The 16,795-nt window shown below is 34.7% G+C and overlaps 1 protein-coding gene across 1 annotated transcript in view; it reads left to right on the top strand.

Annotated features, from left to right (window-relative positions):
- The window catches only part of ITGB8 (integrin subunit beta 8), a 91,371-nt gene extending 76,129 nt beyond the window's left edge, over positions 1-15,242 (top strand). The window contains exons 8-14 of the mRNA XM_060156149.1: positions 608-697; positions 4,420-4,554; positions 7,201-7,606; positions 10,042-10,267; positions 11,752-11,858; positions 14,860-15,023; positions 15,120-15,242. Coding sequence (XP_060012132.1) covers positions 608-697; positions 4,420-4,554; positions 7,201-7,606; positions 10,042-10,267; positions 11,752-11,858; positions 14,860-15,023; positions 15,120-15,242 — 1,251 coding nt within the window. The remainder of the gene's footprint in view (positions 1-607; positions 698-4,419; positions 4,555-7,200; positions 7,607-10,041; positions 10,268-11,751; positions 11,859-14,859; positions 15,024-15,119) is intronic.
- Positions 15,243-16,795: the final 1,553 nt, after the last annotated feature.

The raw sequence follows: 16,795 nt of genomic DNA on the forward strand, positions 1-16,795 counted from the left end.
ATTATTATGTACCATCCATCAAGAACACCCGCTCCATGAAGCTTCCATTTGTGACTTTGATTTTTTTCTCCTGTCTGGGCAAATATGTCCTAAAGACCATTCCATGGAAAAGTAGTTCTGCAAAATAGTTGTATATGTTACATGAGAAAAGAGTTTTGTAATTAAGTAAATGTTAGGGAATGCTGCATTTAATAATGCTAAATTATTTCTGAATTGCAGTGGTGTACATTTTGAGTCTCTATGTGGAATAAACCATATGCAGAACTTATCAAACTTATTTGCCCTCAGAACCCTTTTCATTTTAAAATCTCTTGGGACCATGTTCTATGGGAGATAGTTTGGGAAATGCCGGTCTGTGCTTTGAGTTTTAGGTCAGCATGTAACTTGTGAACGCACACACACTCATGCACATACAAATACATACTATTTCAGAAACATATGTTTTGGCGGCTCTGCTTAGTTGCTTATATTTTTCTTGTGTCTCATATTTTTTGATTCATGTAATGACTCACCTTCCACTGATAACTACAGATTTTTAAATATTTGTTGATTGCTAAACCACTGTATACTATTGTCATTAAGTGCAGGTTATTGGTATGTTTTCTAGGATCTTCTACCCCTCTTGCCTGGCACCATTGCTGGTGAAATAGAATCAAAGGCTGCAAACCTCAATAATCTGGTTGTAGAAGCCTATAAGGTATGTATATACTGTACACATTTTTTCAAATAAACTTTTAACCCCAATTTCCATGGCAAGGTACAAACTAATGCCCTGTCATCTTGAGAGGAGTGGTGGAAAAAACAGATTAGGAATTAGGAAACTGAGCTTAGCCCTGGCTCTACCACTAAGTAGCTACAGAACCTTGGGAAAGTCATTTCAGTTTTCTGTGCTTCACTATGTCTCAATGACACAGTTTACTAAACTCAGGTTGAGTTACAGACTATCTAAATTTCCTTCCTCATCAAATGTTCAGTGAGTCACCAAATCACAGCTATAGAACATACTTTATTACCAAGAAATTTCACAATTTCCAGTGCCATAAAGATAAAGTAATCAATCCACAGTGTTATAAACAGCAACTTTCCAGGGAAAATGAACTATATGAGATATAGAGATTACTAAGGGAACTTTGTTGGGGTCTCCTAGATCAATAACTTGGTTGTTCGATCGTTTACTTTAGCAGTTTTACTAAACTAGTTTGATTAAAAGAATCACCCTAAGAGATACACTACTTTATTGAGATGACAGTTGTATGCTGTCCCCAGTTCGTGTAGAGTGGGTACCAAATGCAAAGATTTAAGAAACATCTGCTCTCTCAATCTAAGTCATTTCTGGATAGAATAATCTCTTTTAAGAAGTTGTAATAATAGTAGCTGTCATTTTAATACCACTAAGAACCAGTTATTTTCCATACATGACCTCATTTAATCCACACAACCGACCTATAAGGCAAGTATTAGTACTCCCACTGTGTATTTGTAGAACTTCAAAGAAGCTAAGCAAATCAATCAAAGGCCAAACAGCTAACAAGCAGAAGCAGCAGCACCAGAACCTAGGTCTTCCTTAATTCTAGCTTCCACGTGCTTCCTCCTGTGTTACACAATCTGTTTTTCTGTTGTTGTTTTTTTCTTTTTTACATAGTGTCTAAAGATATGCCTTATTCTACCCTGAATTTATGCACCATTGATAAACTCTCACTTCCCAAAATTCTCTTTTTCCCTTCCTGACACAGTAGAGTTGAACAGTGTTAAAGTAGCCCAAGCATTGTGAGAAATCGCAGGCTTCTCATTTTCTTCATGGAACATCTGCCTTCAACTCAATTACAAAAGAGAAAGGCAGGAAGTAGACACGGGATAGAAAATGAAGGACTTGTTTAAACTTTCTTTTTTTAAAAGGAAAATAAACCTTGCGAGATTTTTTTGTTTTTGTGTTTTTTGCCAAGGAATTTTTCTATATCTGAAGACTATGTTGGATGAAATAAGAAAAGCATCTTTAATTATATTTCTTCTTCACTGTTACGAAACAAAAACAAAAACAAAAAACATTAAGACTGGTGGAGCTTCTTATCAAGGAAAACCAAACCTGTGTACAATTCGTTCCCATCCGAAGTTTGTTCCCAAGTATCAAAATAAGAAAGGAGCTTACAGTCTTAGAAAGTCACCCTAGTTTTCATAGTATGAACCCATTTATTACCCCAAAGAAAAAATATAAGTCGACAAACTTTCCTGTATCTCAAACTGCACCCATGGAAAGGGGAACAGCAGGGTTTTTTTTCATGTTCTTTATTTGCTAGGATAGGTATGTGATGCATTATCTAATTGCAGTTCTGATTAACCTTAAACAATCTGAATAACAATTTTAATAAAACCAACAAAAACTCTGGCGAAACAATCTCCTTAAGTTGGGATTCTGTTATTATTTTATATATGTCTATACTTTCAAAATTCTTCTGAAATTTCATTTTGTCTTCACAGCTCAACAGAAACTGTTCACAGTTCAATGAAGAAAAAAATAATAAAAATATTTTATTCTAACTTTTAATACTTTGCATTTCCTTTTTAAGACTTTTATAAAATTATATACAAATTTAGTACAGGTGAATGTGATTGCATTTTGTTTTTTATCCTTTACATCTGCATTGCCATTAGAATTAAAACTATATAAAAATCATGACTATAATAACTTAATAGGAATTTAGCTGAAATTAAGACATAAAAAATTATGTTGAATAAAAAATAATTATACATTAGAAAAAATAAATTCTGCCTCTGTTCCTGTTAGATATTAAAAGACAAGCTTAAGACTGTGTCTGAAACTTAATTTCTTTTTTTTGCGGTACGCGGGCGTCTCACTGTTGTGGCCTCTCCCATTGCGGAGCACAGGCTCCGGACGCACAGGCTCAGCGGCCATGGCTCACGGGCCCAGCCGCTCCGCGGCATGTGGGATCTTCCCAGACCGGGGCACTAACCCGTGTCCCCTGCATCGGCAGACGGACTCTCAACCACTGCGCCACCAGGGAAGCCCTGAAACTTAATTTCTTAATCTCAAAACTGGGCAAAATTTTAGATATTTGTCTTCATACCCTGTTTGAAAAACATTGGTTAAACTAGATTAAGGTTTTAAGGGAAGCAGAATTTCAAAAGGGCAAAAAGAACAGTCATGGTATTAGGAACTTCCTTCTGATTTGTCAAACCAACCATATCAATACCATTTGTATACCATTAGAAGTTTCTATTTTTTACTGAAATTGTTTAATTAAGTGATTACAATGTATGAATTCTCTAGTAGATAAAAAATGTGACTAATATAGTCTTACCTTTATTCAAATAAAATTTGAGGAAGTATCTTACTCTAAAGATTTACTACCATAATTCCATGATCAATTATTAATCAGTAAGCACACATCTCTTTATTGATTATACAGTTGAAGAAGAAAAATTACTCAAGTAAAGAATTAGAAACCATGGGGATTTCTTTTTCCTTCACACCCTGCTACTCACTCTTTCCTTAGGTACATACTTCATCTTTTCCCTTTCCTTTTGCTTACAAAAATAAGTTAAGGATTTTTGCAAGTGATAGACTGTTAGTTTTATCAGATGAAATTCACACAGATCTACAGAATATATTTAATGTAGCTAGAACTTTTGGAACCCAGAGATTGGATGAAATTAGGATGTGCTTGATACATAATAGGCAATACATACATGGTTTTTGAATGATTATATAAATTAGTGAATAAATGAGCAAATGATTTTCTGCCCAGTAAGGGGCCCTATTTCAGTATTAACAATTGGAACAAATTTGATTGACATAAGCAAGCACCAGGGATTTGGCAAAAATTCTAGGCCATTCTTGGAGAATTTATAGAGCCATAACTGGCAGGTATTTCTTATACCTACAGTATAGAAATGCCCTCCCAAAAATTTACCTTTCAATTCTGTATCAGTAAGGCAGTTTAGCTTTCATGATAGTCTAAAATGTTTGAAACGGAAATGCTTCTTTAACAGCTGTAAATGTCAGAAGCATGTTCCAGATTTTAAGCTGTCAAGATTTAGCCTCTGTGATGATATATGTATTCTCAATGCTTTATTTAAATTTTACCAAAAAATATAAATGTTATTGGATTAAAATGATTATTTTCCTAACTGAGAAATATCTCTGAAGTGATCAAAATGCAGTCATGGAAATATGTGAAAAAATAGAGCCATTTAAATGCAGATAATCCTTCAGTATTTTTTATGTATTTCAAATGTAACTGGGTCATTATGTGGAAACACTTTTTAATCGACCTTTTACAGAGACAAACTCTTTGATTTAGTTAAAAATTAAATCTAGAATGACATGATAAACTTGACTCTGTTTTGTTGCTTACATTAGAAACTGCTATAGTATACAACTAAAAAATGTCATCTCTGCAGAAACTCATTTCAGAAGTGAAAGTTCAGGTGGAAAACCAGATAAAAGGCATCTATTTTAACATTACTGCCATCTGTCCAGATGGGAGCAGAAAGCCAGGCACAGACGGATGCGGAAATGTGACAAGCAATGACGAAGTATGTGCGTGTGCGTTTTTCCCATTTAAAGTAAACTAAGTTGTTTGGCATGCTTTCTTACAGAAAAATCAAACCATTCAGAAAAACTTTTTTTACTACCGACCTCAAGAATCTCATTTACACTTCAAAGTAACTTTTATTATCTAATCCCTAAGTTCCTACTTCTTGTAACTCCATTGACTGTTTTCTCAAACTCTCTAGCTAAAATAAATAAATATATATCATATTAAATAATTATTTAATAATAATAACTTTAAACTTAGATGACACAGACAGTGAATGTTAGGAAATCATATCTCCTCAAACAAGAAGTGCCTATACTTAGGATGATGATAATACCTTTTTGTTTCAAATCTGAAAATTCTCAGAGTAAATGTGAAAGTTGAAAGTAAAAACGACAGAGAAGAATGCTGTTGATAAAGATTAAGAATTACAAAATCTTTCACTTTGTGATTGTCCCAGTACACTTGTATTAGCTCAATACAATGACCTACGAGGTAGGGAAATTTGTTAAGAACAACAACAACAACAAAAAAGGTGTCATCATTTAACTAAAAAGGAATGAGATATGGAAAAGAGAGATCCGGATTATAGCAGCATCAGGAAATAGGACTGGGGAAGATACGGATTCTCCCAGCATTGGCACAATAGAAAGTAAATATACAGAAATATGCTTTTACAAGAAATTCTTGTAGAATGAAGTGATTTTCAGTGAGTCATTTACCTCTTGAGGCATCAGTTGCCTCATTTTTAAATAAACAGAACTAGAAGATTTCCAATCCTACCTCCATCCATCTCCAAGGTTCTATGATGTTATTATTTTAATATCATGCTATAGACAAAAAGAAAAAGTTATTGAAAGAGATTAAAAATCCTAGTATTCTAAGGTTGAATAAAGGAGAATCTTCCTTCTCTTTAGTTAGAATATAATTTTCTCTCTTGGGAAGTTTAGAATCTGCAGGTAGTATAGTTGTTCCAACAAGCTGTATATTTGAAATTAATTATTTCAAATTCAAATTCTGTAGGCTCCTCCATAATCACTCCTTGAATTTTGTTCAAAAGATATTTTATGCCAGTTTACAAAATACATATTTAATTTCCACTGAATATAGAGAAATTTTGTGCTAGCAAAAGATAGTGCTAAGTTAGTTTCTGAGAAAAGGTTACATTTTTAGAAGAAGCTCTTTCTTTCAAAATCGATTTTGGCAGAATGGTTTTCCTTACTCCTTACATTTTTTTTCTTTTTCTTTGTCTACATCCCTTTTTTCCCCTCACTTTCAACCAAGTAGTATAAACAGTTTGACTAAGGAAGAGTCATTTGACCACTTAATTATATAAACCCCAAGTTTTGCTCTATTAATATTGGCAGTTGACCACATTATCCTAGTCTGTTAATCCTTATATTTTTAAAGAGAAAAAACATTTCAAGTCTGACACCAACTGTATTGATTTTAATATTATGAGACTAACTCTAATTCCGAATGGATATATATATAACGTATAAACCTAAATTTAGACCTTTCATATCAGTGTGTATATTTGTGCTAGGCTTTTTGGTTGGGATGGATATCTATCTATCTATATCTATATACACATACATATATATATATAGAGAGAGAGAGCGTGAATCTCTATATATTCATATATATATCCATCTATATATATCATCCATATCTATTATCATCTATCTATCTATCTATCTAATCTAACTCCATCCCAACCAAAAAGCCTAGCATAAAGTATTCTTAAATTGTAACTTATCTCAGTCTAACATGGAAAAAAAACATGTAACCTTCTTATTTGCCAAAGTACCTGAAGATCATAAGGTGAGTTAACAAATATAAATAGACACACTAAGCCAATCGTGTTGTACAGGAAGGCAAAATAGAGAAAAAGGAAAAATTTGGCAGGAGAAAGACATTCTGTAGTTTGCATGGGGGAAACCAATTCCTGCCAGGCCAGATCCTTAGTTGTGGACTAACATCTTCCAGTGAGACAAATGTATGACCTTTTATTGAGATCTTAAGATCTAAAAGTGAGAATCCTGAATCTTTTTCCCTTGAGTAACATCAGGGAAAGCCCCATATTTTCTTCATAACACCATGTATAAACTAAAATTTAACTCTAAAACTTACTTGGGCCCCTGGAAAACAGAAACAAAAATTGTTCATTTGAACAATTGTTCATCTCAGGGTTTTAAACCAGTAGAGCAGAAGCTCTTGACTTTACTTTATTTGATCTATCTTTAGTGCCAAATATATTCAGTAACTCCACATGTTAAGGACTGAATCCAGAAAATGGTCTATTCTCTCTCAAGTTTACTAAGAAGTCAGTTGAGGATATAAATTAATGATCGGAAGTAGAGTACACATTTCAAATAGGCTTGAACCCATGTCCATTTAATGCTGTAATACAGGCAAGTCTCAGTCATTGCATCCTTTAACTCTCCAGTTCATTAATTAGGAAATAAATGAAATTAAAAAGGAATGTTATGTCTACATATGAGAGTGCATGTGTAATTTATAAATATTAATTTCTATAAGATGGTATATTATTGACTTAAATATTATTAACAGATATAATATTGGTAATAAAAATTATCAAGACATATAAATATATTTTCTTCCTCCCCACCCAAATATTTAGGTTCTTTTCAATGTAACAGTTATAATGGAAAAATGTGATGTCATGGAAGGAAAGAGCTATGCAATAATCAAACCTATTGGTTTCAATGAAACCACTAAAATTCATATACATAGAAACTGCAGCTGTCGGTGTGATGACAGCAGAGGACCTAAAAGAAAGTGTGTAGAAGAAACTTTTCTAGATGCCAAGTGCTTCCAGTGTGATGAGAATAAATGTCATTTTGATGAAGATCAATTTACTTCTGAAAGTTGCAAGTCACACAAGGATCAACCTGCTTGCAGCGGTAGAGGAGTTTGTATTTGTGGGAAATGTTTATGTCACAAAATTAAGCTTGGAAAAGTGTATGGAAAATACTGTGAAAAAGATGACTTTTCTTGTCCATATCACCATGGAAATCTGTGTGCTGGTGAGTATAAGTATGTACATGCAGTTATTTATATAGTTATATATTAAACTAGCATATATGTTAAAGTATCTTTAAATCACATCTTTATAATTACCAACTTTGACTATGAATTTAATATTCAAAGTCTGTGAAATTAGGACATAGCTACAGATTTACAGTACATGATTCTGATATTTATAGTTTAAATTATTTTATACAGGAAATATTTAAAAATTAAAACCAAAAGTTAATTGTTATTTTCAAGTATGCCTTGATCTTGTAAAGACATATACCAGAAAAGGAAATTACTGATAATGTCTGACAGATTTTCTATAATCTGGGTATTCTTCTAGAAGGATCTGATTCATTCTCATACGTGGTTACTCCCTCCATCTTGCTCAGAGGATAGTTAGCTATAAAAATATACTTTTCATTCATTGTAAAATTCTTAATGCATTATCATAGATGGCATTGTAAATCTGTAGTAATTTAAATTTCTCTAGTTTATTTTTGGAACAACGCCAGCAACAAAACTGTCAAAGGACAGAATTCTTCAAGAAAATGCTGGTTTCATAAGAAATCTAGATTAGGCCCAGAGGCCACACAAAGACCAGATTTAAAAATGAGATAATTTAAAATGAAAATATCAAAAGTACTTTTTGGCTAATTCAGTTTACTGCCACCTAGAGGTTAGATTCTAGAAAATATATGCAACATTTGAAAATTAATACAAAATATTATTTTTAAATGAATTAAGTTTTCTGTGACAGTGTGCTAAATCCACTTATTGTTAAAGCACCTTTTTAAAGTTTGCATTTTGGTAAGCAAATATTAATTAAATTATTGATGAAATGAAATATTTCATTGTAATAAGCATATGGAAAGTAACAAACCTATACAAAATAAATTTTTATTCTTGTGTAAATTAAAAATGTGCCCTATATCACATAAATATGTGATGGCAAATTTCCTTTATATTCTATCTTATACACATAATATTTTATATTCTAAACATTTATTCAGCTGTACCTGGTATCTAGGTAGAATGGATTATAGATGACTTTAGAACAAACTGCAATTGTCATCTAATATTTTAGTGTTAATCCTGTTTGGGACAGGGCAGAAAAAGAATTCTGAGATCATCATTTCCCACAGCTGTCAAGCTCTCAATGAACTTTGAAATACACTGAGAATCCCAGTCTCTGTTAATAGTAGAATTAAAAATCAATGTACTGGTCCTTCTATATGACTATGATACTACTGACCTACAGGCAGTTGAGAATCTGCTTTGAATTATTTGTATATAAGTTATAAATGCAAACTGTAGGCTGACAAGCATTTTCTTCACTAGCGTCCTTTGAGAATAAGAACACACGATCACAGATATGCTGGCTAGGATTAGGCATGCAGCCCATATACAGGGAACCGGGTCTGGCAGGCATTTGTTTGGCCTGGATATCATTAGTTCTACATTTAACAAATTGAGCTGATCCAAAAGTAGATGCTAAGGAACAGTTACCCTGTGACGTGCTCTACAATAAAAGGAAGGAGGGAGGAAGCCAGGAATTGAGGGAAGGAAGGAAAGGAGGAAGAGAAGGAGGGAGGGAGGAAAAGAGAAGAAAGGAAGGAAAGAAGGAAGGAAGGGAAAGTCTTTGGCCAGATAAACTTGAAAAACATTTTACAGCCCTGAAAATTTACACTCTCTTGAAGATTTCTAGTTCACATTAGCATATTAAATCTTGCATACTTCCTGCAGGCTAAAATCCACTTAACTGAGTATAATCAGTGTTCTTCTTCAACTACAACATGCACACACATACCACCTTGCTTTCTTTCTTGCCTTCTCTCATTTACCACCTAATAACACCTCACAGCATACTTTAAGACATGTCCCACAAACCTGCTAAATAATGTGCTGAAGATGTGAAAGGATTACTTCAACTTCCCCAGAGATCTTATCTTTAAACAAGGCACTAGCAGAACTGAAGCACTTAAAAGGGTTTGCCAAATAGACCTTCAAAGTTATCCCAGGCCCTGAGCAATAATGAGTGACTAAGAGAAAAATTATGGAAGCTATTCATAAAATACCCATTTTTCAAATTTCAAATCAGACAACATTACATCAGCCTCTGTAGCTTCTTTGTATTTGTCTTTTTAATTTAAAACTGAATGTACAGCGACCTTCAAGTAGTTGGGCAGCCACTGCAGCAGGGCAGAATTCACAATTGTCAGCACAATAGATTACCATGGGGAGATTATCTACAACAGAACAGCTTTGAAAATAGACACTCCTAAGTCCTGGTATTGTTTATGTCAGACAAATAGAAAGTGATGCTGTTTCTATTCACTTGACTGTCCGTGTATTTCCATGGAAATGGAAGGGGAATTCATGTTTGGAAATGCTTCACAAAGTCAGTGACCTCAATAACTTAGGTCTTGGAGTGTCTTTGTTGCAGGGCATGGAGAGTGTGAGGCAGGCAAATGCCAGTGCTTCAGGGGCTGGGAAGGGGATCGGTGCCAGTGCCCAACAGCATCTGCCCAGCACTGTGTCAGTCCAAAAGGCCAAGTGTGTAGTGGAAGAGGCACATGTGTATGTGGCAGGTGTGAGTGCACCGATCCCAGGAGCATCGGCCGCTTCTGTGAACATTGTCCCACATGTCACACAGCCTGCAATGAAAACTGGTATGTGTTTCCTGATTCCAAATATACATAAAGCAGTCCTTCATTATAGTCATGTTCGACCTTTTCTATTTTGCCTACCTTAACCTAAAAGCAGGATCTTCTCCAGATAAATTGTTATCATCACGCTAAAAAAGAACTGAATGAGGAATTTAGGAATTAGAAGACTTAGATTCCAATCTTTGGCCATGCATGAAAATTTATCTAGGTATTCACTGCCTTTTTTTTTTTTTTTTTTTTTTTTGCGGTACGCGGGCCTCTCACTGCTGTGGCCCCTCCCGTTGTGGAGCACAGGCTCCGGACGCGCAGGCTCAGCGGCCATGGCTCACGGGCCCAGCCGCTCCACGGCATGTGGGATCTTCCCGGACCGGGGCACGAACCCGTGTCCCCTGCATCGGCAGGCGGACTCTCAACCACTGCGCCACCAGGGAAGCCCTCACTGCCTTTTTTGAAATAGGTTTTTTTTTTTAAAGAATAATATTCAGTGTTCATAAAGGTTCATTTTTTTTTCCCCAGCTTTTTTGAGATATAATTGACATATAACCTCGTGTAAGTTTAAGATGTACGATGTGATGATTTAGGGGCTGCCTGCTTCCCAACTTACTATTAATTAGCTGTTTAATCTAGGGCAAGATTTTTTAAATTCTTTGTGCCTCAGTTTTGTGATATTAAAAGTGAGGATAGTAATAATACTGTGGTATAATTCTGTGAGATAATTAAATTAGATGTTCATGCAAAATATACCTAAACCTTTGTACTTGGTGCATAGTAATCATAGAATAAATGTTAGCTGTTATTATTGTTTTATTTTTATTCTTTTAAAGATAAAAAGTGGTGGCTACGAAGCACTCTAGAAAGAAGTGATGGATAAGGGAAAGGTGATGTTAAATAATGGTGGCATTGTTGTTTTGTGCCAATAATTAACTTTCCAATAACAATTTGAGTCCTGCTCAAAGACCACTACTCAGAATATCACTGTGCCTTACAATTTGTTTTATTCAATTTTTAAAAAGACATTCTCAAGTAAAATTTTTTAAATTATACACTGTAAGTTATGTAACACACTAGGAAGATAACGATGGAGTGATGGAGGTATTTCTAATGAACCCAACCAAAATTTGAACTGTATGTTCATTGCTAAATTTTTCTAGTAGTATCATAATATTCATCTTCTAAAACATCTGTGCTAGCTGGTTTTGTTTTTGATTTTGCAGTGAGAGTATCTTATTCATTTCCTAGAGATTTTCTTCTCAGTACAGAAAAATCATTATGTTAATTTTATACATTAAAATATTTTAAGTGGTTAGAATGTAACTTTGCCATGGTATTAAATTCAGCCAAGATTACAAATAAATGTCATAGTTTTCTTTCCCAGTTTTACAATTCTGCTGTCCTAAAGCAGTACCCTATTTTATTTTTTACAGAAAATACTATAGGCTACAACCTTTTAAAAAATTAAATGTTTTCACTTCTGTTTCCCCTTACAGGAATTGTGTGCAATGCCTTCACCCTCACAATCTGTCTCAAGCTATACTTGATCGGTGTAAAACCTCATGTACTCTCAAGGAACAGCATTATGTGGACCAAACATCAGGTAAACAAAAGGTTAATAATCAAAGTACTGAAGAGTATCTGTAGAGAATCATATTCCCCAAAAAGGCTCATAATCAACCATCCTAAAGAAAGAACTAACTGCTTCAATGTTTTCAACCTCCAAGAAATAGTGCTCTATAAAACCAGCTGAGGATATTTGCCATGGTATGGCTGAATTGCTAGATCTCCCACCTAACAATTAAACTACCATCTCAACTACCCAGCTAAATTCGCATGCTGTGCACCTCCATGGAAGTATACCAAACAGATTTTCTAGAGAGACCTCAGTGAGCCAAGAATAGGAGTTTCCTAGGTAGAGTCCATTTCACCCTTAGAGACAAGGTCTATGGAGCCATCATTACCCTTCACAATCCAAACTTGTTTCCAGTTATAACCTTCCTCATGTCACAAGAACATTTATTTTCATGTTTCAGGTGATGCCAAAAAATTCTAAGTAGCAATGATTTAATTTTGCAAAGTACATAATTTCAAAAGGGCCATTCCTCCCTGATAATTTTCATTCTGATATAAATATAATTTAGGGGTGAATGAATATAAAGGTGGCACAATGGAAAGAGTATGGAAATTTTAGTCTGAAGACCTTAGCTTAAGGCATGTCTCCTGACACTAGTAGCTAAGAAATATCAGCCCTCTTACAAAATTTCACTGAGCCTCAGTTTCCTCATCTGTAAAATGGAGATAATAATACCAAACTCAAAGAGTTGTGTGGATTAAATGAGCCAGTGAACATGAAAAAACTTTTTCAGTTAAAAGATGATATATGAATGGAAGAAACATGTGAAAGCTGCGTTCAAAGATCATTTTGGACAAAAGTTCATTAGAACTCAAAAGCCAGCACCCCCATTTTGTTCAGGTTTAAGGTGTTAAACTATATAAGAATTAGAAATGAAGCTTGAAATTATGTATTCATTAAAATGTTCCTACTGCTACTACTATTTCTAGTCTTTCCTCTAACCTGTAAGAATAATTCCAGGTCTTAAAGAGATTGCACAGGAGAATAAACTTTCTCCAGAGTTTTGTTTCCCTCTCCCCTCACATCCACACTAATCTTAGCCCATAATAAATTTGGCTTTGAAAAGAGCCCATGTGCTGCCAGCTGGGGCTGCAGCAATCACACCCCAAAGCCAAGTGCCTTTTCTAATAAATAAAGCTCTTATTGTCAACATGTAATTTATTATGTTAAGGAAACAAACCTATTCTGACCTAAGTGTGGTTACAAAAACTATTCCCTTAAAGCTCCTTAGGAAAAGCCCTTGCTTGACCTAAACTAAGAAAAGAGGCATGGCCAGGGCTAAATTTTTGGCTCCCCAAATTTTGAAATTTAAAAATGCATGCAGATTTGAGTCCCAAAAATGTCCATTAGAAATATTTGTAAAATGTATTAGTAGCTAGGGGGCTACCCTCCCCTTCACAACTATTGTGCAAGGAGAGGGAAAGGGCATTTGTTAGCCACCTCTATTATCTATCCACTTGATCACACTTAAAGGGTGTTCTTTTGGTCTTTCTGGCTAAGCTCCTACTAGGCAAGAAGCCATTAAGTGAGATCAAGCCACGTGCCACCTTAGCTGATTAAGTATTCTAAGTCAGCCAAGGGAAATGAAAGGCATGCATGTCACAAACCTGGGCACCACCAAGGGTACCATTTTTGAACAGAGCATCTTGGATTCTCTCTGCATGTGAGACTATAACAAAGGGAGACTTGCACTTGCATCTGGTGCTTCTATTCCAGTTAGTAGTCCTCCAGCCTCCTTTTAGCATTTCTTTCAAGGAACCTTATCACTATGACCAAGAGAAAACTGGGCTCTAAGTCTTCCCACTTAGAGAAGAGCCCCTGCCCTTGTTACTGAATTCTTGGCGTATTCAAGAGCAATGCTTGGTCATCCCTGGGATTTCAGACACAAATCACTCATGACTGACTGTTCTTCTAAGCCTTGGCAGGTCCCCTCCCAAAAGGCATTCTCAAGGAGACCTTCAGACAGTTAGGTGAAGTCCCCAAAGTCTGGAGGATGCACGGAAAACACATGCTTCTTTAGGCCAGGAGGTAATTTTGTGAGTGTGGGGCAGCTGGTGAGTTCTGTGACGTACTTGTGTATTATGCAACCATGTTCCTCTTAGATTAGGGTAATACCTCTGGCAGCCACAGAGCCTGCAGAATTTCCAACTAGAGTTTGCCAAAGGTCTAGGGCTAAAACAGAGACCTAGAATGCCCCTCCTCTTAATGTAGCATTTCCTTTTCCAGCTAGTAATTATCTGTTCTTGAAAAAACAAAAAGCAGAATTTTTAGAAGCAAAATAGGATAGATGTGGTTAACAGACAAGTAAAAACTAAATTAATAACAATTGAGGAAAGAGATTTGGGTATTGTCCCAAATTATACACTCCCATTTCCTGGAGAAGCTATGTGTAATAATAATGAAAACTTACACTGCAGTTTCAAAGGAAATATTTATTCATCTATTAAAGTAGTACTGATTTTAGCTTCTGCAGATGTTTACTTTATTTTCCATTACTGATGTGTTACAAATGAGGAGTAAGCATAACAAGAAAAACATACGTTAATGCACGGAGCTGTTAAATAATTTTTTAAATCCTATTTTCCACTTAGTGATCCACACCACACCAAAATACTGTCCCTCTCTCTGTCATGGATAAAATTATATTTGGTTAAGGGATTTGGACATATTCCAGTTAGTTCAAATAAAGAATCAAGCTGCAAAGAAATAATCTTATTGAATACCTTAATTGTGGCTATTCTCCAAAAGAGAGTTTTCTGTTGAAAAGATTTGAATAATAAATGTGTAATAATAATTAGTTTACTTCTTGAATCAACAATGGCAGTCCTCTATTTTGAAAATGTAGATTTGCAAATATCTCTGATCCTACTGAGATGATGAACATTATTTACTTCTAACATTATTGTTAGAACCCTTTGATTTACTCATTCCATTTTTTTAAACCATTTATTCATTTGCTTCTTTACAGAATGTTTCTCTAGCCCAAGCTACTTGAGGATATTTTTCATCATCTTCATAGTTACATTCTTGATTGGGTTGCTTAAAGTCCTTATTATTAGACAGGTGATACTACAATGGAATAGTAATAAAGTTAAGTCCTCGGCAGATTACAGGGTGTCAGCCTCAAAAAAGGTCAGTGAATTCTAAAACAGAAATACTTTCAGTATGTTTTTGTCTACTTTCAATAGTTAGGCACTTAATTAATGATAATATTTCTTCTCCATCAAGGACAAGTTGATTCTGCAAGGTGTTTGCACAAGAGCAGTAACCTACCGACGTGAGAAACCTGAAGAAATAAAAATGGACATTAGCAAATTAAACACTCATGAAACTTTCAGGTGCAACTTCTAAAAAGATAAAGAAGTACTTTATGGGAAACTGGATTTTTAATGATCGCTCCTAAAAATTATTATTATAAAATAATAATTTTATAAGTCACAGGAGGAGATAAATTTTCTAGATCATGCCAGTTGCTGGTTGTCCACTCGAATGAAGACTGACAAGCATCCTCATCATCATGTGACTCACACTGCTGCTGAATTCTTCAGAGAAAAATGTGTCTTACTACTGTTTGATACTAGTATCATTGTAGCACTTTACTGTAATATATAACTTATTTAGATCAGCATAGAATGTAGATCATCTGAAGAGCACTGATTACACTTTACAGATACCCGCCATTTCTACACTTCCCAGAGAGACAATGCTGTGAGATAGTTTTGGCATTGTGTCACTACAAGGGTACAGTAATCCCTGCACCAAACATGCAGATGAAAAAATAATATGGCAGTTATACTAATGTTGCCAAACACTTTAACAATTGGCAGTGAATAGACAAGAACAGATAGATGAGTAAATGTTTAGTGTTTCACTCATTCAAGAGATGAACAGATAAAACCTTAATCTTGAGGGATATTGCTTTTGAAACTAGTTTCATGCATGTGTGTTTGTTTTCTTCTTTTACAAGATGGATATTAATTCTAACATTCTTTCCTCTTTGCCTTTATATTTTGGTTTTCTTTCTTACAGGATAAGTTTATATAATGTCACAGATGACTGGATTAAATAAGTGCTAAGTTACTACTGCCATAAAACCTAATAATAATACAATGTCACTTTATTAGAATACTTTTAAAAGCCGAACATTTAATAAGAGACACTTCAAGTAACATCAAAATTTGAACAGCTTCGTTGTGTGCAGATGTGGAGTTTTATATCTTCTTACCTGGTAAACTGGATGGATTATTTCACCATTTCATTTGTCTAATCATCAGGTTGAAATTCACGAGATATTTAGAAACTCTGTGAAGTTTCTAAGCAAAGTGCCACACTTTTGAGTCTTCTCCAATATTTATTCCAAGTAGATAGTAGCATTTTTCAAATTAAAAGCTAAATTAAGCTATATTAGTTTTGCCCTTCAATGCAGTCTAAGGACATTCTTTCTTTGAATCACCTCAACCTTACTCACCAGAATTCTAAAAGTACACAATTGGAGGAGGATAGACAATATCTTAGAAATAAGCTAATTCACTCTTGTACTTAGTCAGAGAACTGAGGCTCAGCAAGTTTAAATGATTTCTCAAAAACCCCTAAGTGACCAAGTGGCAACATTCAAAGAGAACTATTTTCTTATTGCCAGGCCAGTGTTCACTGAACAATGTCATACTACCTCTTAAATCTTTAAAATAATCAATTGGCAAGTATTTTTAGATGTGATTTACTTAAGTCTTAAGTATAAGAAAATTTCAAAACAAAGCAGAAAAGAGTAATTCAAACAGAATTGTCCATGGTTGGCTTCCAGTCTATCTGCTAATCAGCTTCTAAGAGACTGCAAAATAGCCTAACTAGAGGGAAGTCCATTCACACCATAGCCTGTGTGAACGGCGCCCCCTGGAGTTGTGCAG

The sequence above is a fragment of the Lagenorhynchus albirostris genome, chromosome 8 (assembly GCF_949774975.1).
Source record: "Lagenorhynchus albirostris chromosome 8, mLagAlb1.1, whole genome shotgun sequence".
NCBI lineage: Eukaryota > Metazoa > Chordata > Mammalia > Artiodactyla > Delphinidae > Lagenorhynchus > Lagenorhynchus albirostris.